The 27,536-nt window shown below is 33.5% G+C and overlaps 1 protein-coding gene and 1 long non-coding RNA gene across 5 annotated transcripts in view; one reads left to right on the top strand and one right to left on the bottom strand.

Moving 5' to 3' along the window:
* The window catches only part of tmod4 (tropomodulin 4 (muscle)), a 33,443-nt gene that overhangs the window by 1,545 nt on the left and 4,362 nt on the right, over nt 1-27,536 (top strand). For both annotated transcript variants that reach the window (XR_012391334.1, NM_131196.2), the window contains exons 2-8: nt 11,525-11,687; nt 14,902-15,058; nt 18,923-19,045; nt 24,003-24,095; nt 24,253-24,383; nt 26,063-26,170; nt 26,520-26,663. Coding sequence is in view for 1 of the 2 variants with exons in the window: in NM_131196.2 (NP_571271.1) it covers nt 11,580-11,687; nt 14,902-15,058; nt 18,923-19,045; nt 24,003-24,095; nt 24,253-24,383; nt 26,063-26,170; nt 26,520-26,663 (864 nt within the window). In the remaining variant the exon portion in view is untranslated. The remainder of the gene's footprint in view (nt 1-11,524; nt 11,688-14,901; nt 15,059-18,922; nt 19,046-24,002; nt 24,096-24,252; nt 24,384-26,062; nt 26,171-26,519; nt 26,664-27,536) is intronic.
* LOC137487915 (uncharacterized) lies at nt 2,567-5,943 on the bottom strand. 3 transcript variants are annotated; one of them, XR_011006725.2, is made up of 8 exons: nt 5,646-5,943; nt 5,291-5,358; nt 4,657-4,729; nt 3,636-3,693; nt 3,453-3,546; nt 3,172-3,329; nt 2,981-3,076; nt 2,567-2,806 (listed from the first exon to the last, which is right to left on the bottom strand). It is a non-coding gene; the product is annotated as an uncharacterized lncRNA (long non-coding RNA). The 3 variants fall into 3 exon arrangements; XR_012392167.1 differs by lacking the exon at nt 5,646-5,943 and having other exon boundaries at nt 4,833-5,342; XR_012392168.1 differs by lacking the exons at nt 4,657-4,729; nt 5,646-5,943 and having other exon boundaries at nt 5,291-5,342.

Here is a 27,536-nt window from a genome sequence, read left to right on the forward strand (position 1 = left end):
CTAATTCATAGATTAATCACAATACATATATAACACATTTATGATTTTAGCACTTTAATCATTATAATAAATATAATTTAAACACCGTATTAAGGTAGTATTAAGGTATTCGTTCGGCACACACAAATCACTTAAGCAGACCTTCAGTCTCATCACAGGGTTAGCAGGGTATATATTTATATATATATAGATAAGATTGGGATTATATATTCACACAGTTCAAAATACATGAGATTTGTTGAGTTTAACCATTGTGGAGCAACAATTTATCACTGCACATTTTTAAGCCCCAAGAGAGTTTAAAACATTCAGACACTTTCAGTAACTTTTATAAACATTTTTAGGAACTATTTAAGCATTAAAGTTTTTGCAGTGCTAAATATGATTTGACCAGCCTGAAAACCATAAAACACTGTTTATTTCACTTTTATGTTTGCTCTATTGCGTTTAGCTATACTTATCTTTTTTTTTTTTTTTTTTACATTCCGTCCATTATTTGATGATCACGCCAATCAATAGAAAATTCTTAAAATGTTTCAAAAATAGAGGTATTCAAGTCATCTGGTGAAAATGTATGTTGTGATATTGTATGTACACTGTAAAACCCCAAAAGTTATGGTAACTCAAACAATTTGAGGAAACCGATTGCAACAAACCATTTAAGTTCATTTAATCCACTTGAATAAACAGAGCAATTTGAGCTCAGTAAAACCAAATAAATGACGAGAACTCAAACCAACTGAGTACTGTAAAACCCAATAAGTTAAGGCAACTCAATTGCTTAACCGATTTTTTTTTCCCCAATATGGTGCAGCCCTACACTGTAATCCCGAATAAGTTGACAAAACTCAAAAAATTTGAGGTAATCAGTTACGTCAAATTTTTTAAGTTATGAAATTATCTATTTTAAGTAAACAGAAACATTAAGTTTTGAGTTTGTTGTACTCATGCAAGACACTTCACCTAACTTAAAATACCCAAGTTACTCAGCTTATACGTTTTAATTGCAATTAACTTAATTGTTTTAATTTTTCCAAACTTTAAATACTTAGTCACCCAGCTCATACATTTTAATACCAATTAACTTAATTGCTTTAATTTCTTTCAACTTTAAATACTTAAATCACCCAGCTCATACATTTTAATAGCAATTAACTTATTTTTAATTATTTATCTCACCTTTACATACTTAGTCACCCAGCTCATACATTTTGATAGCATTTTTTAAAATTAACTTCTCCATCGTCAGTTTCACAAATAAAATTAGCCATTATTTTAATCTTTAAACCCCATAAATCTGTCAAAATAAATCTGTAATTTAAAACACACAGACAATACCATTTTAGCCATTTATTGTTAAAGAAAAAATGTCCAACAGTACTTTCAAATTTGTCTCCTATGCAATTACAAATGTCTTAAAACGATAAAAACTATTAGACATAAAGAGATTGAAAATGAACACTATTCTGAAATTAATAAAAATTACCCACAATGTAAATATGATATCAGACATAAGAGCCTCAAGAAAAAACAACTATAAGTTTGATAAAATTTAATAATACATTAATAAGTGTAAAACTTACTCTTAAGGCATTCGTTAAAAAAAAATAAGTGCACATTCTGTGAAGTGACTCGTTTAGTGTAAACTACACAGAAACTGTGTGTGTATATATATATATATATATATATATATATATATATATATATATATATATAGTTGAAGTCAGAATTATTCGCCCCCATTTATTTTTATTTTTCCCCCCAATTTCTGTTTAACGGAGAGCAGATTATATATATATAGTAGCGAGGCAGAGGGAAAACAGCGACACAGTTGGATAAGTTTACAGACAAGTCCCCGGAGGGTGCTTTATTTACAACGTGAATGGGGTGTAAACGGTGCTCTTCTTCAAGGTGAGGTGCTCCGGGAAGTAAGTGAAGGACAGTGAGTAGTCGGATGTGGGATCATCACGAGCTGGAGTCTGCTGTGGAGAGACAGCGAGACAAGCGTTAGCGCATGGAGTCATTGGGTGAATGAAGCTCATCTTCTCCTTGCGTGGGCTTGGTTTATATGCCTCTCCACTTGATGACGTCCAGCTGTGAACGATCCTGTGTTGATGATGGTCCAGCTGGGTTGAATTAGCGACCAGGGCAACGTGGCATGTGTGCGCTCGTTACAATATATATATATATTCAGTCTTGGTTGAACTATGATTCTGTCATTTACTTATTCCAAACCTGTTTGAGTTTCTTTCTTCTGTTGAAAAAAAAAAAAAAAGCTGAGACCTGTAACCACCGATTTCCACAGTATTTTTTTTCCTATTAGAAAGTCAGTGGTTACAGGTTGTCAGCTTTACTTAACTTTTGTGTTCAACAGAAGCAAGAAATTCAAGCAGGTTTGGGAAAAGTGAAGAGTTAGTAAATGACAGAATTTTACATTTGGACAAACTATCCCTATATATAATAAAATGCATACTTACCAATTAAAGGTAAATAAATGTTTTGAAGTTACTACCCCAGAGACAGTCTTTATTAAGTTAAAAAAAAAAAAAAGCTCTACATCAACTCATTCTTTAAGGTTTCCATGCTACGAGACTTTTTATTTTCCATCATCCATGCCAAGCAAAACTTTTTGCACAAGTTCAAAGTCCTTTACTATATATTATGTGAAGAGCATACATTAATCCATACAAGACAAGAAAGATCTGGAACTGTGCTGTGGGTGGTGTCCAATTCATTCTTCAGGACAACAGAGACCCTCAGTGAATGCAGGGCCAATAAAGCATCTTCAGTCAGCAGGATTATCAATCTAAAAACATAATTCAAGGATATTAATGTAAGGACAGTATCAAAATGACTGAACCAATATTATATGATTCATCAACTATTCTTGATTACAAATATGTTATTAAGTAAAAGTTTTCAAAACTTTCATCTTTTCATTAAACATGCCTAATTGTGAAAAGAATGAATGAAGTCTTACCATGGTGTTCCTAAAGAATCTTAAGTCACGCTCACGCAGCAAGACCAAAAGACCTCTGATAACAGTAGTCCGTCATGAACTGACATCATTCAGTTCCTGGAAATCAAGAATCAATTTTTTAAAAATTAAAAAAATAATAATAATTCAAATTATATTTTAATGTATACTTTAACACGTGACCCCAAACATACCTGCTCATCATAAACCTTTAAAAGATTAGCCAGGGAATCTGCTGTCTTGCCAGTTTTGGATGCTGTTTGCCTTAAAATTGTCATCAAATGAAATAGGTGGTGGTCCAGTTTTGCAAAGAATTTGTGGGGAAAATTCTCATTTGTAACATGTTGGTACTCTGCAAACAGCAAAAAGAAACAAGAGAGAATTTCATAAAACAAACCCACACCACAAAATATACAATTCTGGAAAAAATGTATTAATATTATTATTATGTTTCATTTACTTATCTATTTTTTACCTCAGATGAAAATCAGGTGTTGATCAGATGTTGAAAGCAGGATCTTCATGTTGTAAACTGAACTCAAGGTCTAGCTGAAATTTCACTTTCCTTGCTGCAAAAGTATCATTGATAAATACACTGTAATATTTATTTTATCTGGATATGCCAGGCATAGTAGTTCAAAATAAATATTTTACCCACCTTTCACATGCCTCCATTTAAGAACCTATCTGTAGTCAGCAACACTTGACCTTCAATTCTGTATGTACACAAAGTCACAGTGTCATTTAGCTGAGAGTGGAAGTAGTACAATTGCCTGATGTCTAACGTTAACCTCCAAAACGGTTAGCAATAGAGCTGATTATCATGTTAGTTGCTTTAATTCGATGAACACAGATTTAATTTAAACAGTATTGAAATTTCTAAAACTGAATAGGACGACAAAGAAATTTAAGGCCTGATTTTAAAAGCTAGAAATAACAAAACTTACCTTATTGTCTAATGATGTAAAAATATATAGACTAAAATATTTATATTTTTAAGATATAAATATATTTTAAGCTACAAAATTTGCACATCAGAAAACTGTCTTCTTTACCACGTCTTGAATATTTTGTTTTGTTATTATTTTATTTAATAACATAATTTTGTATTAATGTGTTATAGATATGCATACTTTGTTTTTTAGGTTGTTTATATTCTCTCCAGAGTAGACATTTTAAAAAATAGATTGAAAAAAAAAAAAAACTTTTATCATACCTTTAAAATACATTTGACCTAAATTACATTTAAACTCACTTAACTGATCGCATTAATCAGGTAATCATTGATATGCAGAGATGTCGTCTTAAGCGCGAGGAAATATTAAGTGTTGATCAGTGCTGGTGATTGAGGTAAAGTTAGTTTTATATTTACACATTCAGACTTTCTCCTTAATAATATAATTTCAGAAAGGTAATTTTTGCATATTCTTAATGGTGAAATCATATTAGCAGCCAATGACTTTCAAAGTACAACATTGTTCAGTCAAAAAAAAATAGTGCATTTAGTGTAATGTTGTTTTCATGTCATACTTGCATGTGATTTCAGAACGAATAGACAAAGAACCATGGTAAACAATTTATGGAGCGAGTCACAAGTTGTTACTAAATGAATGTATGAATATAAAACCAACTTTACCTCAATGTGGTAGTGTAAAATGAAGCTCTGCTCTGTAACTTACCTGCTCAGGTGAGGAGCGCAGCTTAAATGTTCTCCGTCAGGCTATCCTCATACATGGATCAGCAAGCAACAAGCTGCGTGTGACAGAGTTAAGTTTTGAGACTACGTTTTTGCGCGTCATCAGAAAATACCGTTTAGTGTTTAGGCGGAGATCATTTGAGTTATGATTAACGTTACGTTTCTTGCGCCTTTCGTTTCCGAAGTGCCTACAGATCGCGAAGATAACACCACATTCACAGACTGGATGGAGTTCAGCGCAGCGCCATGACATGCGGTTGTGAGAGCGCACGTCTCCATGACAACTTCAGCACAGGCTGAGAAAAGGCATACTCGCGCCAAGATTTAAATTTTTTTGAAAAATGTAATCTGCCGATTTTAAATATTTTTGTCTTTATCACACTCTGTTAAAATTCAGAGTTAACACATTACAACTAACGCTAACATTGCACTGATTCTAACTTTTTAAACAGTAATGTTAACGTTAGTTAGCAACAAGTGAGGCTAAACATGATTTCTGTAATGTACGACATGTAAACGCACCCTGATTAACTCTACATTACATTGAACTGTTACTGTGATTATATTAATTAAAACATACATTTAATATTTCTTGGATTTGTAAATATTTTACTTACTGTAGTGTGAAGCGAGGCCGATCCGCCATCTTGAAAAAAACGAATGAAGGGTGAGCACGTACGTGAACCTGGATGACGTCAGACGCAAAATCACTAGGCTGACAGAATTTGAGTTAATGAAACTTTAAAGAGACATTTTGTATAGATTAAACCCAGCAGAATTGTTCACCTTACTTGAAAGATTAAATTTTTACAAACTCAAAAATAAGAAAAAGTTCTAAATACTCATCAAGGTTAATTAAGATAAACGAATTTTAATGATTTAAGTTAATAGAACTCAACTCAATTAATTAGTTACAGCATTAGGGTTTACAGTGTAGTTTGCATATTGCAATTTTATGTTTTTTGAACTTACCGTTCTAACCAAAAATAAGCAAATAAATTCTTTATTTGGAAATGTCAGATGTTGCGAGACTGAAATAATAAGGATTCCACGTTAAAGGACCAATTAAAAACAAAGTCCTCACAACCAGCGGCCTGAACAGGTGAAACTCAACTAAGATTTTTTTAGGCTTGAGTTGTTGTCAGTTGGGAGCAGTGCAAACAGGTGTGCAGAACAGACACTCAGCCGCTCTTTAAATGAGCACAACCCGAAAAACCGACACCTGGCCAGCAGAAAGCCTGCTTTTAGCCTGTGTGTTTATTGTAAGACTAGAGAGACAAACTCGTTATTGGCTATTTATAATCCCTGAACTGTCATTCCCATAGACTGGCAGCTTCCTGACAGACCAGTGTCAGATGCATTGTACATTTTTGAGGGCAAGGTCATTTCTCATGAGATTTAATGTCATTCCGGACTGAAGTTACACAAGTTGAAAATTACTTTGAAGAGTGTTTGAAATGTTTCTTTCTGTTAAGTCATGATGACTAGCAAATATTTTAAATTCACAGATTTAATGTCATTCAGAACTGAAGCTAAAGATTACTTTGAAGAGTGTTTGAAATATTTCTTTGTTTAGTCATGATGACTTGCAAATATTTTAAATTCAAACCAACACTATAATAAAAAGGTTGAATTGTAAGGGAACTTGCTGCACAGCTTTTTTGAGTTGACTCAACCTAACCCAAGAAATGCACTTGACTTGATTTAAGTTCACTCAAAACAATTGGTAACACTTTATTTTGATGGTTCATTTGAGCATTAGTAGACTGTCTGCTTATTATCTGTAGATACTGCTCCTTCAACGGACATTTACCTGACTATAAGAAACTTGGCAAGTACATTTCAACTTACACACCCTAACCCTTACCCCAAACCCTAACCCTAACCTAACCTAACAGTCTACTTATAATCTAATGAGAATTAGTTGACATGTAAATGCAATGTAACTTAAATTCAACAAACGGGCCAATAAAATAAAGTGTAACCTTACAATTTGATGCTGTTTGTTCAAACTACTTATTGGAAATGAGCTGAAACAACACAGTTCTTAAGATTTTCTTTTGGACAACTTAAATGTTTTATGTTCAATCCACTTAAGTTTGTAAAAACTAACACATTTACTTATTTTTTTTCATGTTGTCCCAACACAAATCAATTGTGTGGAACCCAGCATTTATTTACAGTGTTGTCAATTAAAAGAAAAGCTCTGCAGCTTTTCTTACAATTTTAAGTTGAGTCAGTTTTTTATACAGTGAACTTCATTTTCCAATTTGTGTGTTACAATAAATACAACCTCTGTCTACTTTTGTCTTTTCTTTTCCACCTAACATCTTTTCCACTTAATATTTTTAAAGGATTGTGGGTTTTGTGATGTAATCTTCTGCAGTGCAGTTCTGGGTTGATGCGGTGACTTTCCACAATCTGTAGTTTTTATTTTCTGTTTTCAGCCCTCTCTGATCCTGTGTTTGTGTCACTGGCTTTACAAATTAGAGCCACACTGCTTTGGTCTGACACCTCTGATAGACAACCACAAACACACCCACAACAAACACAAACACACATTTGTCTTTTAGATATTTCCCCCATAATGTCAGTGAAACCATTTCAAACTAATTTTATTTTATTTTATTTTATTGTATTTTATTTAGCTTTTTTATTTTAGTATGTTATTTTAATTCACATTTTTCAGAAGTGTATTTATTTATTTATTTTTGCACATGTTTTTTTTTGCACAATGTTTTATATAGCATTTCTTATTTTATTATCTGATTTTTATCTACATGTATCAGTAGTGTATTTAATTCAATTTTATTTTCTGCAAATATCAAGAGTGTATATTATATTTAGCATTTTTTATTTTATTATCTTATTTAAATTTACAAGTATTAGTAGTATATTTCATAATTTTTTGCATGTCATGAGTGTTTATTTATTTATTTATTTATTTATTTATTTAATTGTCATTTATTCATTCATTTTTATTTGGCTTGTCCCTTTATTTATCAGGGGTCGCCACAGTAGAATGAACCGCCAACTTATCCAGTATATGTTTTACACAGCGGATGCTCTTCAAGCTGCAGCTCAGTACTGGGATTCATTCACACACGTACACTACAGCCAATTTAGTTTATTCAGTCCACCTTTAGTGCATGTCTTTGGACTGTGGGGGAAACCAGAGCACCCGGAGGAAACCCACGCCAACATGGGGAGAACATGCAATCTCTACACAGAAATTCCAACTGACCCAGCCGGGACTCGAACCAGCGACCTTCTTGCTGTAAGGCGACAGTGCTAACCACTGAGCCACTTTGTTGCCGTTTTATTTAATTAATTATTTTTTTTTATAAATAATTCTATTAATTAAGTATCACAAGTGAGCTTCATTCAATTGCAGATCATTAACAGATCTGTGTGATTCACTGTGTGATATTTAGCGGTGATGTTCATTAGCGTATACTGCATATTTATAGACCATCTCCTCACTGCTTTCCAAATAGCTTTCCCGCATGATTATAAACATCGATCACCCATTTTACGGTATTACCAACAGTTGAGAAGAAATTTAATTAGAAACATGCACACATCAAAGCATCTGAAAGATTACAATCAGACATGTTTTGGAGAGCTCTTGCTTTGTGTTTTGCAAAACCATCTCAGTTTGATTATGAGCAGATGTTGTAGATGCAGCTCATATGGGAGGCCTTAAAGTTAAGTGTGCAAACATGCAATTAAGTGTGCAAACATTCATATAAATCAGTTTTAGATTATGGTGTGTAAAAATATGTAAACAACCTCAAAACAAATAAACCAAAATCCTTAGACTTTTTACTTCAGAAGGAAAATGACATAAGACTTAGTTTCCGAGAAATATATTTATTCATTCATTAATTTTCTTTCAGCTTTAGTCTGTATTTCAGAGGTTGATGCTCTTCCTTCCACAACTCAGCTCTGGGAAACACCCACACACACTCATTCACACTCATACACTACGTCCAATGTATCTTTAGCGCAAATCATTGGACTGTAAGGGAAACTGGAGCGCCCAGAGCAAACTCATGCAAACACGGGGAGAACATGCAAACTTCACACAGAAATGCCAACTGACCTTCTTGCTGTCAGGTGACGGTGCTAACCACTGAGCCACTATGTCACCCATATATTTATTTATGTGTTCTTTTTTCTTGGGATGCATAAATTCCAAAAAGTATATTTTAGCCATAATATTGGACAGTTCACCCAAAAATGAAAATGTACTAACCTGTAAGATGTGGGTAGCTGTTAACCATTGACATCCTATGTGTAAAATAAAAATAAGGAAATGGTTACCAGTTAAAATTTTTTTTTTTTTTCACATTTTTAAATTTACAGTAGCAATATAATTTACCGTACAACAATTGCACTTGGGAGAGTGCACATTTCTCATGGCTAAACATTTAATTTTTTTTACAACAGAACACACTACATAACAAAAGTTTCATAAGATAAAATATACGAAAATAACAGTACAACGTTTTTTAAAAGTTTTTTTTTTTTTCGACCAGCTGCAGAAACTCAAAAAGGCTTTGAATAGGGGCGAGTAACATCTATGTTTCCATCCTCCTTTTTTATTGGCATTTTGGAATATTGCATAAAAACGATCATGCGATGATAAATATAGGCATGATTGGATGGCATTAATAGACAAACCAATGGACAACAACATGTAAAACATCTGAAATGTTTTAATGAAATGTCATTCTAATATCTTTATTACAGTATAATTACAGTATCCCTTCCAGAACTGTCTTGAGTGGCTGCGCTCCCAAAGAGTGATATTGCGTCTCCAATTTATTGCATTTTGTCTTCGTTTTCTGAGCCATCATAGATATTTACATTAGATGTCGTCTACACTTTTGTTGTCTATTGGAAGGAATGTGTCAATAGAGCTGCCATTTTAGTACAGGGTAGCGCTCCTTTCAAATGAATGTGAGACCAAACTGTAGTGGAGGACTGGCCATCCGTAGCCATAGATATGTAAACATTTATACATTTGTTTAAGATTGAAAGTTGTCCTGGTGGTCAGAATGCCAATATTTATTTTTACTAATTATCAAAATTATAATTATAAATTACAATATTACTTTTCTACATTGATGTATTTGTGACAGACTGACAAAGAGTTTGTGTTTGTGTGCATGGAAATGTATTATCCTCCCTCCCTGTTGAATTTGATCTAATCTGTGTTCTGAAACACAACCCCTCTCCCGCTTTCACTTCTAATGCTAACGGAGGGAGCGATTCATTTGTTAATGAATCTCCGTTATGAACGATTTATGTGAACCATCAATATCCCTGCGTCTCACTGTCCATATCAACCTTTATGATCTGAATGTTACTTGGAATATTCAATAATTTAGGGTGAACAGTATGCACACTGAGACGCAGACAGTGTTATGTTATTAGTCACCCTTATAAGTTACGAACTTTGGTGAACTCAGTCGACAATATTAAAACGTTTCTGGCACCGCAGCGTCTTGTTGTCATATTTAATTTACATTGTTTGCTGATTATAGTCAACAAAACTAGCATAAGCCTAGAATTTAGTGCAAGTTGGTGCTTCTTTGCCTTATGGTGATGTTACTTGTTTAGCACAAAAGTTCGTAACATACAAAATCATGAAAAACAAAATCTTACCTATGAAATGTTCTGCCTATATGCTTTGTTTTCTTTGTTTGCTCGTTACTACACCAGAACGCAGTGCAAAAGACAAGCATCATTAGATTGGCTTTAGTCTTGACTAGTGCAGTTGAATGACATTTGTCCTGGGAGCACTGTAAAAATATGGCGGCGCTATTGATTAGGCTCCGTATGCAATATCTAGTGTAAATATCTCTGCTGAGGCATAAGCAATTTATTATATTAGAAAAAAGACCCACAGTAGCTTCTCCTTCCTCAGCAAATGTCATGTTTCTTTTTAATATTTGCTAGCAGTTTATCAGGACGATTTAGTTCTCTTTGACTCATAATGTACTGCTGCTTTATTATCAAGCGTTCCAGTTTTGTACATGAATATAATTCGCATCTTTTGATGAAAACAAGAAAAATAAATGTTCATTTTAGAGTGGACTATCCCTTTAAGAATATTTAGGCATTTAATTGCCAAACAACATGAAAACTATTTGTTTTTTGCAGTATATTAAAGCGTAAGAACAACTTTCAACATGTAGTTATAAACAGATAAGCAAATGTCTGTGTAGGCTGTGTATTGTCTACAGTGTGTTGCAGATCCAGTTTGGGTGTGGTGGTCAGAAACTGGTGACTATCAGCCTGTTTCACAAGCAGGCGGCTGGCAGTACAGGCCACCTTCACATGTGTGTTAGCCAGCGATAACTCACTCCTAACCTTCTCCTCCTTACTGTAACCCAAAACCCCAAGCGGTACTGTTCAGAGACTAAAAATAGACCAGATTCTCACTTGAAATGAAAGAAGCAGTGAGCACTTTCCTCATGTCCCATATGATTGTCGCGTCAACCATAATTAGATGGTGTTTTCAGAATTCCCAACACACTGTACCTTCAAACCTCCAAAAGCTCTTCCTGTACACAAATGCTAGCCTTGTCCTTTTAATTCAGCTGGGCTTTGTGGCATTTAACAATGCGAGCGGTTTCCAATCGGGCACTTTCAGTTGGCCGGTGACTTGGATTGGAAAGCAGGTTTTTCCATTCATTCTCAACTTCTACAGAAAGCTTTGAGGCACTGAATAAAGCAAGCCATTATTGTGCCTAATTTGCAAGCCAGATGTAGGGAAACTAGTCGCTTTTTTTGTTGTTTGTGTAAGTTTCTGGTCTAAACTTGTTATCTCTCTCTTCCAGGGGCTGCTGTCTCTGGGCGAGCTGTGTGAATTGAGAGAAGCACCGAGCAGCAAGTATGTCTAAGAGTGATCCCAGAGACATTGATGAGGATGCCATCCTCAGGGGCCTCAGCGCAGAGGAGCTGGAGCAGCTGGACATTGAGCTGCAGGAGCTGGACCCTGAGGTACTATGGTGGTGTTGAAATCTTAAGTGAGGATAGATGACATCTGAGTAAACATTTTAGAAAAGAAATAAAAGTTTGAATGAGATATACACCAAAAAAAAAAGAATAATCACAAACCAAAGGAAAACAATATCTTTCGATAATTTCGTTTTTTCATATAATGTGACAGAACCCTGATAAATACATGAATGAAGGAAGAAAGGTAGGAAAGAATGAAACAAAACTGAACAAATGAAGGAATTTTTAAAAAACATTTATTTAAAGATTTACAATGACAAAACAGTGGAGTAGGTGTCTCATGTCATCATATCCAATAATAGAGCCATTTATTAAACAATTGTCAATCGGCTAGTACGTTTTTTGTAAAGGGTAAAATAAAAATAAATAAATAAATAAAAAAAAATAATATAAAATGAAAATAGTCTTTTAAGATACATTGTCCCAAGACTCCCATATAGGATTTCAAATATGCCAGAAATCGTCAGATTTCTGATGCAACTCATGAGTCAGTTTTTCTAAGGGTAAGAAAATGTCAATCTGATTTATCCACATATTGACTGAAGGAATGTTAGTAAAAGACCACAACAGAAGAATACATTTTCTTGCTAGATACATACAAAGGTGTAAAACAGATTCTAGTCCAAAACTACTGTAAGCTGTAGAGCAGTTTTACAATTCAGAAGATAAATAACTGGAGATTATAACTGGAGCAAAAGGTTTACCAATAATCTTGTTTGTGGATTACTTTTCTAGTATGTCTTAATCATGTCGCAGTCTTAGAAAACATGCATCACAGTACCCAACATTCGATTTGCACTTAAAACAACATTGAGAAACATTATTGAGACAAATTGGTGTTAAATAAGTTCTGTAAAAGAATTGAACATATTGCTTGTGGTTTAATATTGTGGCACCTTTGAAAAATTATGCCAGAACAGACCGAAAGCCATTCTTCGTTCTTAAAATTTGTTCCACAATCTTTCTCTCATATAACTTTCAATGAGGTAAGGGAAGAACACCCTACATTAGATAACACTGAGTAAAAAAAGATATATTCCTTTTGAGAGAAAAGGAAGAATACAACTGTTTTTCCATGTCAAAAAGATTGAGGTGTTCTGCCATTCTTAAGGGACATTCTAGAAATGTCGTAGTTGCAAAAATTTGTAAAAGTCACTATTTGGTCAATTGTGTTCCTGTTTTAAAACTAAAATGATTTCAGGTTCATGTTGTCAAATATCTAACTCCATATCTAATATCTAAATATCAAATATCTAACTCCAAAATCCTCTTTATTCCCCATGATCGAAAACCAATGTTCTGAAAAGCAGGGATTAGATTACTTTGGTAGTTCACCAATTATTATATAGAGTCATTATTTAATGGGTTATTGAAAAATCTTAATTTTACAAAATATAAAACTAATCTATTATTAAGTGAAATTTATTGATTAAAATGATTGAATTAATTATTACATAGTTTTGCTGAGATTAAATAGTTATGAAGTATTATTTATTATAGTTATATATCATTTTTCATAGAAATTTTATATTTGTTTGTTTGTTTGTTTGTGTTTTTTGCTTTAAAGTCAGAATAAAATCCTTCCTCAAAAATGTTTTTGTTGAACTCAAGCAATCTCATCAAGTTCAAGTAGTTAGTAGGTAGTATAACAAACTAACAAATTAATAATTTGCAACTAAACAAAAAGTTTTAATAAATTATTAAAATAAATAAATAAAATAAATTGGCCTCAAGTTTTAATCAAAATTAAATTTAGTGAATGAATGAATTAATGAATGAAGAAATGAAGGAATATATGAATGAATGATCATGCAAACATACACGGGTGAATTTTTGAACACCTTTATCAACTGCTTAGTAGTTTCATGTTAAGGTCACAGTATTTAATCCAAAACCAATATAAATGAATTATGAAATGAATTAATGAAATGAGTGAGCAAAAAAAAAAAAAATGTCAACAAATAAAAATAAGCACACTGCCACTATTTCTCTAAAACACAGGTGTCAAACTCAGTTCCTGGAGGGCTGCAGCTCGGCACAGTTTAGTTCAACCTTAATTAAACACACCTGATCAAACTAATTAAGTCCTTTAGTCTTGTTTGAAGCCTACAGATAAGTGTGTTGGAGCAGGGTAGGAGCTAAACTGTGGAGGGGTGTGAGTTTGAAACTCCTGCGCTAAAAAAACTATTTAATGAAATTAAAACAACGTTTCGACCCACATGGTATTCATCAAGTCAAACGAGTAATCCAAAACATTTAGTTTTCACCACATCACACCTGAAACCAATAGCTATATCAGTCAGTTAATTAATAAGGTGAAAATAATATAACAGGGCGAGGCAGTGGCGCAGTAGGTAGGGCTGTCGCCTCACAGGAAGAAGGTTGCTGGGTCGCTGGTTCGAACCTTGGCTCAGTTGGTGTTTCTGTGTGGAGTTTGCATGTTCTCCCTGCCTTCACGTGGGTTTCCTCCATGCAGTACAGGTGAATTGGGTTGGCTAAATTGTCCGTAGTGTAAGAGTGTGTGTGTGAATGTGTGTGTGGATGTTTAGGGTTAGGGTTAGGGTTACATGGGTTGTGACTGGAAGGGCATCCGCTGCGTAAAAACTTGCTGGATAAGTTGGTGGTTCATTTCGCTGTGGCGACCCCGGATTAATAAAGGGACTAAGCCGACAAGAAAATGAATGAATGAATGAATGAAAATATTATAACAAAAGCAAAAAAAAAAGCCCAAAAGATAAACAGTGTTACAGTGTTTACCAAAACCATTCATTCATTCATTCATTCATTCATTCATTCATTCATTCATTCATTTTCCTTCAACTTAGTGTTTGTTTTATAATGGGTTCTGCCTCTGTGGACTGAGCCACCAACTATTCTGGCAAATGTTTTACCCGGCAGATCCAAAACCAATTTAAATGAATTATTGAATGAATAAATAAATGAGTAAGCAAACAAAACAAATGAATGAATGAAACTGTGTGTCTGATGTACAGTGTTCTAATTAAAGTTTTGTCATTGGCCAAGGCTAACATTGTGAAATATTTGACCACTGAAGGCCATGATTGACCAATCAAAAGGAAGTATTCTGTAGTAGCACAACATAAATATTTGCAATACATACTCCTGAATCAGTAATTGGCTGTAAATTTGATTTGTAAATTTTATTGAAAGTTTGTCCACATGTCTTGATTTCCAGAACACTACTCTGCCTGCCGGGTTTCGCCAGCGTGACCAGACCAAGAAGAGTCCCACAGGTCCCTTTGATCGCTTCGCCCTCATGGATTACCTGGAGAAACAAGCCATAGAGCATAAGGATAGAGATGACCTGGTGCCTTTTACAGGGGAGAAGAGAGGTACCATCACTACTGGACAGATATTATGAACATGATCGTTCATATATCTAATGTCAGAAAAGCCACTCATTCAAAGTCATTATTTGAGATATATATAATATTTATAATTATTTATATATATAAGTATTATATATGGCTATATATCATTTTTCAATTATAATTTTATATTATTTTGTTTATATTATTGCCTTAAATTTGGAATAAAATAAAAGTTGGAATATAATTTTCCCTATACTTGATATCAGTGTGAAATGGTGACAAAACAGGTCCTTGTAAAATGCTTTTTATGTAGATCACAAGGAATCTAATTGGCTCAAACTGCTTTTAGTGAATACTCCATTTAATTCATGAATACAATCAGGGCTTGACATTAACACCCGCCAACCTGCCCAGTAGATTTTAGCGGTGGTGGGTAACACAGACACTACCACTAGCTGGTTGAAAATAATTGTCCTGGAATAATAGTTCTTAAAAGCATGATTCGACCATAAGGGTAGTCCAATATGCATGCAAAGGTGATCCTAGAACTGAGAAGCAGCACGACAGTCAAAAATAATTGTGTTCGCGCGAGCAATAGGAAGCAGGTGAATACCGAATGAGAGGATAATCACTCGCGCTAACAGCTGAGGTGATGCGCGCAACTGTTTAAAATGTGTGTGAGCTCCCGTTTCCTTGCGTGAAGCAATTATGCCTATAAACACAACTGATGTAATCGGTTCTCTTTCAAATAGACTAGATAAAAAGTGATGAGCATGCACCGAGCAGCACCGGTTGCTTTTGCTTTAACTATTCTTTAAAGAGATTATTTATGGTTCGTTAACTGTGTGTGTGAGATCATCCTTTCATTATCACACACGGTATGTTTTTTTACTTGCTTTATTTTGCGTTAATATGGTTGAATTATCTTTTTTTTACAATAACATTGGTTTAATTAGAGATTACCTGCCCATTTATGTGTAGTTTAATTGTGATCTGGGACCTTTAGCCAGGACAGATTTCTGTGCATATGTTTTGTTAAATAAAAAAGTATAGTATACAGCTATATTTTGCTTGTTTTAGCACATTTGTGGCTAAGAAATAATTAATTGTTTATGTTTGGTGTGGTCAGAGATACATTTGGTAAATCCTTCATTTTGAGTTCTGAAAAAAAAAGTGAAATAAAAACTAATTGTAATACTATGAAACCATGAACCGTTAGCTCATGATTATTGAGCAAACTCTTACACAATACACAAAAAGTGAAATGAATGAGGAGGCATGTGGAGATAGCGCAAACTCTAAATCAAGTAATTTTAGCATGTCAAAGTCATATTTATGTATATAAAATATATTTTCCCAACAATAAAATTGTGGCTAGTGAAAATGCCGAGTGGCTAGTAATGTTGGAAATCTACTAGCCACAGTGGCTGGTGATCAAAAAAAGTTAATGTCAAGCCCTGAATACACTCATAATATGCTAAATGTTATAATTACTGATAATGTCTGGTTTATGTGTAGGCATAACATACACATAATTAATACATGATTTTGATAATATTCTCCTTAAAACTTTGACCAGCTTCCTACATTCACAAACATCTCACCAGTTCAGTCAGTTTGTTGGTTGTGGCATTTTCTGTCATTATCTTCACTGGTCAAAGGTTTCTGTTTACATTTTTGCAGCATCAAGCAGTGTTGTCAATCACAAAAACACAGTAACCATTGATTTATTGGCTGATCGGTTTAAGTCAGAATCTAATCAGAATACTGGACACTGGAATTTTTGTTGAGTGCAGTTTACACACTTGCTAATGATCTAATTACAGTGTATAGGTGCTACAGTATCATTGTGTTGATCGGTATGAACAAGAATGAGTGACAGCTTTTTAGTGATGACAAGGGGAGCTTTTTTTGTGTGATTTCTTGGCTTTAAGCCTTTCAATTATTTTTTTTAACTCTGTTTTTTTATTGAAATATGTTAGTCAGAGAGACACAGCATCAGATACACAGAATCATTAGACATTATTATGCCTACATATTAGGCCAAACAACAATACAGAGAATATATAAAAATACAAATACTCAAATGGTAAAGCAGTAGAAAATATAATAATAATAATAATAATAATAATAATAATGATAATAATAATAATAATAATCATAATAATAATAATAATATATTTAAAAAAGAAAAAAAAACACACTTTCCATTCATAACTAAGCCATGGGCAGGGAAAATAAGTCAGCTTTATACTTGCATACCTATACACATACATATATACATGTTTATTTATTTATTTTTTTTACCTTTAAAGCGTAAGAGGAAGGGTTGCCAGATAGTGTGAAATTTTTATTACCGCAAACTGTATATCTAATCTTTTCTATTTGCATAAACTACATCAGATCATGCATCCAATGTACGTAACTGGGTGGGGAAGAATTTTCCAGTTTAGTATTTTATGCCTTTTAGCAATTATTAAACAAAAGACAATTGCATTTGATTGTGAAGATGACAAAGAAACATTTGTAGAGTTAAGTCCAAATAATGCTACTAGGTGGCATGGCTCAATATGTAAAATAAAGCATTCAGAAATTGATTTTAAAAAATGATGCCCAAAAAGTACTTAGCGCTGGACAAAGTCAGAAAGTATGAAGAAGAGTGGGTAGCCTTTAAATTTTTTAAACAAATTAACAGTCACTCTTGAAACTGAAATAGAAATCAAATGAAAGCAGAAAGCAGTTACTCTGGCTATGTTTCTATGCTGAAGTAAATCAGTTATAAAAAAGCAAACAATGTAATGGCATTAGGGGGGTGCAATTTTGTCAACAGGACCTCAATATTTTGGGTGAATTTCTTACTTTTGTTAATAATTATTAAACAGTTTTTAGCATTTTCTGCTGGTACCTTGAATGGTTTTGACTTGATGTTGATAAATCAACATGCCCGCAAAACAGAAGGCGCCAGTGTCACTTTCTCAAAGATTTAATCAATCATCCATTCAAATGGTTTGTTCAAAATTGCTGATTCATTCAGAAATAAATTAATTATATTGCTTGGCTCAAAAGGAAAAATGACAGCGACTTATGGGAAAATGTGGCAGTAAATACATAATAAGACAAGGGAATGAAATGTTTTAGCAAATGGGAGAGGATCGGCCTGTCACAATAATCAATCTAATGTATTGATCATTTTTGGTAATGCAATATATATCGCCCATAAGTAAAAACAATTCTAGCAACGTTTTAGCTAATTGCGCAACATTCTTTATCTATATTGGTATATTGGAGTGTCAGTATGGTTAAAAAAATTATAAAACACTATAGCATTTATTATAAAAGACTATAGTGTATTTTCTTGTGGGTTTATGACACCTGAAAATAGATCTGGTAGCAGATATCACAGCTTCTGTTACTTTTTACCTTGCACTTTTTTGTTAATATGTATTACTAATTATTTGTTTAGGATATATGTTTTCACATTCTGATTCCTATGCCTATTATTAAATTGTTAAAATGACTATAAATAAATGAAATATACTAAAGAATTAAACATTATATGTTCTATTCTATTCTTTATATGAAAGAGTGTACTTGGATTATGCATATTTATAATGTACATATATAATGAGTGGCATAAAATTATCCTAAAATGACAATAATATCGCTTATCGCAATATATTTTGGTGCAATATATCGTACAACAAAAAATAAATATCGTAATAGGCCTAGGAGAGGACAATAATTTGATAAAAGATTGTGAAAGCACATTAATTAAATAAAATAATGAACCTTTTCTAATATATAAACACTATAAAATTTCTTAAAGCAAATTTTGATTTCACGGTAACAACAGTGTGTATCTTTTTTCTCCACTGCTGTCCGTAGGGAAAGCCTTCGTTCCTAAACCAGGCTCGGGACAAATCCCAGCGGACGAGCAGATCACTCTGGAACCTGAGCTGGAGGAAGCGCTAAGAAACGCAACAGATGCTGAAATGTGTGACATTGCAGGTAAGCATCACATTTCTAATCTGTTCCTGTTGTTTCTACTCACATGACATCAAACAACTAATGATATCCGGTTCACAATGACTAAAGATAAGCTTTACAACGCTTCGAAGACTAATCTGCACTTCATAACCTGTAATGTCCTGTTACGGCTTTGACTGTAATCCAAAATTTGATCCTTGACTAATCCTTTATTTGCTGTTGTAAACAGGTGATCACAAAAGCTCATGCACAACATCTGTCAATCAAACCCTTTCTAAATTCACCTGTTTTATTTGTGCAGTCAACATACAGCTGTGGAAAAAATGAAGTAGACATTTGAAAATTCTCAGCTTCACTGGGTGTGCTAGATTTACTACAATATGTGTATGTTTGAGTAAAACAGATTTGCTTTAATTTAATAAAGATTAAACGTAATTTTTATTCCCAAATTAAAAAATAAAAAATAAAAAATTCATTTTGAGCAGTGTGTCTGACAGGGTTCATACAGTGATAAAAAAAATCAGAAAAGCCATGGAATTTTGACATGGCATTTTTCAGGCCTGGAAAAGTTTTGGAAAAGTCATGGAAATTAGTTTAACAAATATCTGTATACTTAAATATGGGTAAGTTGTCTTTACTTCTTTTCTGTTCATGGCTAAACTCATGCTCTCACATTATTAGTGCTGCGTGAGCTTTATCAAAATACATTTTATGTACAGTTGAAATCTTAATTATCAGCCCCCTTTGATTTTTTTTATGTTTCCCAAATGATGTTTAACAGAGCAATTAAATTTTTTTAATAATTCATGAGGCTAATAATTCTGACTTCAACTGTACATATAAAGATGAATTTAAACTAAATAGATTGTTGCATGTTTTATGATATGCTGTAATAACTTTGAACATGCATTGTTTTCTTGTTATACCACATATATGTATTTACATGAAACATTTACATGAAACATTAGGTCATGAAAATTTACTTGAAAGTCCTGAAAAAGTCATAGAACTTTTGTAGTAAAAATGAATATGAGCCCTGATCTAAGTTTCTCTGGATGTACTAGATGTACTACAGTATGTTTGTGTTTGAGTAAAATTTTAATATTTGTTTGAATCTTTAAATAATAAAGATTAAATTTAAAATTTCTTACAAATAAAAAATAAACTATTGTTATTTTAAGCAATGTATTCATTTGTCATGTTATTCCACAAAATATTCATTCATTCATCAATTTATATTCAGCTTAGTCCCTTTATTCATCAGGGGTCGCCACATCAGAATGAACTTATCCAGCACATGTTTTACACAGCGGATGCCCTTCCAACTGCAACCCAGCACTGGGAAATCCACAGAATATTGTTTACTTAATTGTTTGGAAGTGAAAAAATTGGTAATGTGTCTAAACATTAATATAAATATGTCTGAAAATACTGCAGTTTTTGTAATTTTGATTAATTGTCATTTATGCTTTTCATGACATTTTATTTTTAATTTATTTGGAATTAACGTTGTTAAAAGTTTGCAGACCAAAACAAAAATGACATTTTACTCATAACACATAACTATAATAATAATAATAATAATAATAATAATAATAATAATAATAATAATAATAATAACAAAAATAATAGCTATAATAGTAATAATTGTTTTTGTTATTATTATTATTATTATTATTATTATTATTATTATTATTATTATTATTATTATTATTATTATTATGGGGTGGGCTGTTGTGCAGTGGGTAGCGCTGTTGCCTCACAGCAAGGTTGCTGGTTCAAGCCTCGGCTGGGTCAGTTGGCATTTCTGTGTAGAGTTGCATGTTCTCTCCATGTTTCCTCTGGATGCTCCAATTTCCCCCATAGTCCAAAGACATGGACTATAGGTGAATTGGGTAGGCTAAATTGTCCATGGTGTGTGATTGAGAGTGTATGGGTGTTTCCCAGTGATGGTTTGCAGCTGAAAGGGCATCCGCTGCGTAAAACAAATGCTGGATAAGTTAGTGGTTTATTCCAATGTGGCAACCCCAGATTAATAAAGAAACTAAGCTTAAAAGAAAATGAATGAATGAATTTTTATTATTAAAGTTATAATTATTATTGTGCCTGTGAAACTTAATTCTCAAAGTGCTTTACACAAAATACAAGCATATCAGAAAATACAGTTATCAATAGGCAAACAAAGTTAACCAGAAGAAAAACAAGTTAAAAACATTGTACATGTAAAAAGCAATCAAAGTACACACATATACCCCACACATAGGCAAGTGAGTTCTTCACTTTAAATGAAAAATCTAGAAAATTTTCCATGTGCACTCTCAATATTTTTCCCCATGGCTGAATATAAAATAAGCTGCGTAACTGGCTTACATGCGGAACTATGAATGGTGTAGGTCATGCACAGAATTAAACCACACAGGATCTATTTTCCCAAGCTCAGCAGCTCACCAAAATAAAACAAGCAATGGCCAACTAGTCATCATGAGCAGAGATGGAGTGAAAAGTTTTGTGTTTGGTTGACTTCAGGTCTGTAGGCTAGAATCAAGTAAGCATTTAAAGTGAAAGTTCATCCAAAAATGAACATTCTGCCATAATTTACAGTCAGTTGCAAACCTGCATTATTATTTTTTTCCTGTTGAACAAAGAAATTAAGACACTTTGAAGATTGATGTTAACTAGTAATTACTAACTTTCATAGTATTTTTTTCGTATTGTTGAAGTCAGTAACTACATTTTTAGCATTTTCAAAATACTGTCTTTTGTGTTCAACAGAAGAAAAAAAATCACATGTCTGTATATAAATGGTCAGCAATTTGTCACTTTTTCCACATTCTTCAACAATTCACATTCTTCATGATGCAATGTACTGAAATGATGGACACCGGCGAGTAGTTTAATTGTCCTTGATCTGGTTAAGGACATGTAAAGCGGTGTGTGTGGTGCACATGAAGTTTGGAGTGTGTCACTGGGTACAGATTACCCCGCAGAGCCTCTCATTCACAACACGGTTTTAACTCTGGAACTTGTCCAGTTCAGGATTACACTGTCAATAGGGGTTTGCCTGTTTTATGGATGAGTCCACTTTTGCTGAGATGCAGCAAACCGGAGACAGTAGAGACAAAGATCCGTTTAATCGTCCATTTCCTAGAGGGTGCTGATGGGTTTAATCTGATCACTGTATTTGAAAACAGCATTTAGGGTGGTAGGGCAAAGGTGAGGGGTGATCTGATGCTCAGATTCTGTTTGATCTGCTATTGTACTAGTGCAGTCGTTTCTGATTAAAGCCGGAAGATGGAGTTATTAGTGGCTGGTTCACTGGTTAGTCAGTGCCACCTGCTGTTCAAGATGGCAGTTTACAGTTTATCTGGGAGTTTCAAAAAACAGTATTAGCAGTTTTTTTAAGTTGCTTTTTATTTTACATTTTTGAAATTGCTTAAAATAAAAGAGCTTTTATTTTAGTATAATTTTACATTTCTGAATTTTACAGATAGTTTTTTTTACATTATCATTAATGTTATTGTAGCTTTTATTGTTGTATTATTTTTTTAATAAATATCAAATAATTACTCATAATTAATTAATATTAATAAATAAATGATGATATATTAAAATAATTTATTCATATTCATTTATTTTCCTTCAGCTTAGTTTGGCTTCTGTACTAGAAGGCGGGCTTTATTTGCCATTTAGTGATCAATGATTGGCTGCTGTATTAGTAGGCGGTGCTTTATTTACCATATTGACCATTACACTTTTCCCCATTCAAAAATATACGCGTGACATATCTTGTGTATTCTATAGTCTTTGGTATTACACAAGAGTTAAGAGGCAGTACAAGTACTAGTTCATTCATTTATTTTCTTTTTAGATTTTTAATTTGGGGTTGCCAACACTGTATAAGCCGCCAACTTATCCAGCATATGTTTATGCAGCGGATGCCCTTCCAACCCGCAACCTAGTACTTGGAAACACCCATACATTTTCTTATTTACATACACACTTATACACTATGGTCTTTGGACTGTGGTGGAAACCGGAGCAGCCAGAGGAAACCCACACAAACACAAGGAAAACATGCAAACTCCACACAGAAATGCCAACTAGCCCAGCCAGAACTCGAATAAGCGATCTACTGGCTTGACCCCCACTAAGCCATCATGCCGCCTTATGAATGTAACAAATTAATATAATTATTACAGTATATTCTATGTACCACATTGTATTTTATATAATAATTGTAACATTTATACACTAATGAAATTATATAATATATTATAATTTAATATAATATAGGCGACGCAGTGGCACAGTAGGTAGTGCTGTCGCCTCACAGAAGGTCGCTGGGTCGCTGGTTCAAGCCTCGGTTGGGTAGTTGGCATTTTTGTGTGGTGTTTGCATGTTCTCCCTGCGTTCGTGTGGGTTTCCTTCAGGTGCTCCGGTTTCCCCCACAGTCCAAAGACATGCGGTACAGGTGAATTGGGTAGGCTAAATTGTCCGTAGTGTATAAGTGTGTGTGTGAATGAGTGTGTGTGGATGTTTCCCAGAGATGGGTTGCGGCTGGAAGGGAATCTGCTGCGTAAAACATATGCTGGTAAGTTGGCGGTTCATTCTGCTGTGGCAACCCTGGATTGATAAAGGGACTGAGCCGAAAAGAAAATGAATGAATGAATAATATAATATAATATAATATAATATAATATAATATAATATAATATAATATAATATAATATAATATAATATAATAATAAGTCCATATTTTTTTGTATTTTGTATTTTTACCCTTTAACTTTCAATAAAAAATAATTTGACCATTTCTTTTTTGGTTAAATTGTGTTCCTGACCACTCTAACTAAACCAATGTTGAGTTTTAATAAAAACCTACGCCCAATATGTCATTTAGGCTGTTACAGTGTTAGTTAAGTGGTTAAAGTTTAAAAGAAATGATATGTTTAATGGAATTATGTTTGTCTCTTCACAGCCATCTTGGGAATGTACACACTCATGAGCAACAAGCAATATTATGATGCCCTGAACACCACCGGCAAGATTGCCAACACAGAAGGCATCAACAGTATGTATACACACATATAACACTGAACCATTTCATGTTAAACAAACATAATAGTTACAACTAATATACTCTATGTGTGTTGTAAGGTCAGTTCCAGTTTTGTATATCCACTGGATTTCTTATAAATCTGAATCATACATGGTTTATTCTCTTTCAGGTGTGGTGAAACCAGATGTGTATAAAATCTATCCTGAGGAGCCTCCCAATGACACCAACGTGGAGGAAACTCTCCGCTACATCCAGAAAAATGACAACAGGCTGCAGGAGGTCAACCTCAACAACATCCCGGTAAACATGCTAACTCTGCTACACTCTTTTTAATGTATTGTTCGCTTATACTGTTAGCAATACTTTTACATAAAACAAATCAGGAAGTAACATGATACTTTCTGTCACACACTGTCTAAATAGGTGTGTTGGATTGTTTGAAAGTACACTTTGAAAAGACACACTTTGTCCAGCCATGTGAAATTCTGCATGTATGTTTGACAGTCCTACTTTGTTGATAGATGAGTGCAGTGTAGAACCAGAGGCTGTTAATAAGATATAAAATACATAAATACTGATACTGAACATATTAAACATCTGTAATATAAGACTAAGCAATAGTTACCAAGTAATAAAAACAGTTTGAAACTTTGTGTAGTGGAACATTAATGTAGGATCCAATACAATCAGCAAAGTGCCATCTTTCGATCTTTTCGATATCCAGCATCGATCTGTGAATTCATGCTGTAAAATTAAGTGAAGTAATAAGTTCTTACTATTGCAGCCTGAAAACTTAAAAATAAAGTTCAATAACTCATTTACACTGAGCCGTGTCTGAAGTTTCGGACTAATGCGATTGTCATAGTGACAACAAAAAAAGGTGCTACAAAAAAGACACAGAAGTAGTTGTTACGATCAAATTCTGAGTACGGGTCACCATACTTGGCCACTTGTAACTTTCCCAATATGCTATCCTGCAATTGACAAAACAATACGATCTTACTTTTGGTTAGTATCGATACTGGTTTTGCTCTATCATGCTCTCTTCTCGCCAGTAGCAGTTGACACATGCGCTGCACTGTAAGGTATCGATTGTATCAAATATCGATATTATATAACGATATTATAGGTATCGTATCAAGTTTAGAAATTCCAGTATTGTGACAACACTAAAATGGATACAATACTACCACAACACACAACAGATTCACCACCAATTTGCCTCTGTCAGTTCCTTTTGGCGTACCTTTATTTTTTTGGTGTTGCAAGAAGTTGCTTGGTTGCTGTCTGCATTACATTTGCGTATCGGTCTGATTATCTAAAGCCTGCATTGGAGCATAAAAAGCAATGGATCCAATGTGACTTGACAGACCCAACTCAAACCCAATTCAGTTCAGAATTGCGTAGGTCACTCCATTCTATGTAAACCATGTAATAATGAAAATCATTAGTGCTGACACCATGTGTGAATGAGGCATAAAGGATCACAATGAAGGCAAAGCAAAGGGGGTATTTTTCCTCAAGTCTGCACTGCACAACATATTGATGTCTTTAGAGCATCATTAACATTTACAGTAGATTATATGTGTATGTCTTCATTTGTGTCTTATTAATTAAGTACTACAGCGGTTAATATGGGGGGCAGGGCTGTCGCTGAACAGGAAGTGATGTAGAAGCAGACGATGATCTTTTGTTTAACCACCCTATTAAGTAATAAAGTGGCAAATAACCAGGGGCAGAGTCTTTTTTGCAGATTTACCTCAATATAAACTGTTTTTAGACTATCAAAAATGTTTTAATTTCTTTTTCATTGCACAATGACCTCTCACACATCAAATGATCAAGCAAAATTTGATTATCTTTTAAAATAATTCAGAGGTTGCTTTATTATACTTTCAGGATTTGTTTTACTTACATAATTATAATTAATTTATATCATCAATAATAAGAATTGGTGCATTTCTCTTGTGTTGCTGTAGGACATTCCCATCCCAACCCTAAAGGAGATTTTTGAGGCTATGAAGCGTAACACACACGTGTTGTGCCTGAGCATCGCCGGGACACGCAGTAATGACCCCGTGGCCTACGTGAGTCCTGAAGCCTAGTCTTACTTTTATTCACTTCGAGCTCTTTTTTTTCTTGAACAAACTGCATCCTGAAGCCACATATTTTGAGTGGATCTTAAAGTGTATCATTTAAACTCCCAATTTACTCACAGCTATGTTCTTGTTTAGTTTTTAATTTATACATAAAGAGTAGTTTGAAATACTTGAGCAGTGGTGTAGTCATTTTTGTGGCATTTAAATTAAAACTCTTTTTTTTCTTACTAATCAGTAGTTAATTTTAATACTCTAATTAAAACCATTAATTTTTGTATGTTATATTATCATACTTCTATTATAAAAAGCTGATTTTCTGTTCCTGATTTTCTGTCAGGCCATAGCTGAGATGTTACAGGCCAACAAGAACCTGCAGAGCCTAAACATTGAGTCCAACTTCATCACTGCACAGGGCATGATGGCTATCGTCAAAGCCCTCAGAAAAAACTCCACCCTGATTGAGATCAAGATCGACAACCAAGTAAGAGATTAAAACACTACTTCCAGAAACACAGGATGGCCTGTTTGTTTAACACAAGCACTTCCATAGGCTCCAATTTACCCATAGTGGCTTTTCAAACACATTTAACAGATTTTCGATAAAATATTAAAGTCTTCCAGATTCAATATCAACAATTTATACACTTTTTTTCACTCTGAATTTGGACTGGTTTGGAATTAAAGTCTTCTCTGATGGCTTGGAATTAAAGATCCATTGCTATGATTGAATATAGTATTCTGAAATTTAATATAGTAAGGAGATGATTCTGCATAGTAAACTACATTTTGACTCCCCCATCAATACTAATGAATTATTTTGTATTTTTTTACTAATAATTTAAGTTCATACAGATAAGATTAAGTGATAATTCAATGTTTAAAATAAAACCCAAAGCTGCATTTTTTCCTTGTCTCATTGATTGAGGAGCCCTTCACAGAAATGATAACCTACAATACTTGTTAATGTGGTTATTCTTTGATTCTGTTCATGTTTTTTTTACATATCCTTATTAAAATACATATTGAAACATTCATTGTTAATTTCATGTTATATAAATTATTGCATTGTTCTTTTTACTTTTCTAAGTGCAACAGCTAAAATTATAATGTGTTTAGGCTGCTACCAATATCAAACTCCCGAAAAGGCTTTTTAAACAGCTCGAAGACAGTCATTGATTCTGATTTAAACTTATTGCATGTTCTGATCAACTACAAAAGCACAGTCTCTGTTCATCATTCTGTTCAGTAAAAGTAATCTATTTATTTCCTACTGGTCCCATAAGCTGTTAATTAATAATGAACGAGAAAATGTGAATAAAAATAATGAATATTGAAAATGACTGATAATTACAAC

This window comes from Danio rerio, chromosome 16 (genome assembly GCF_049306965.1).
Source record: "Danio rerio strain Tuebingen ecotype United States chromosome 16, GRCz12tu, whole genome shotgun sequence".
Classification (NCBI taxonomy): Eukaryota; Metazoa; Chordata; class Actinopteri; order Cypriniformes; family Danionidae; genus Danio; species Danio rerio.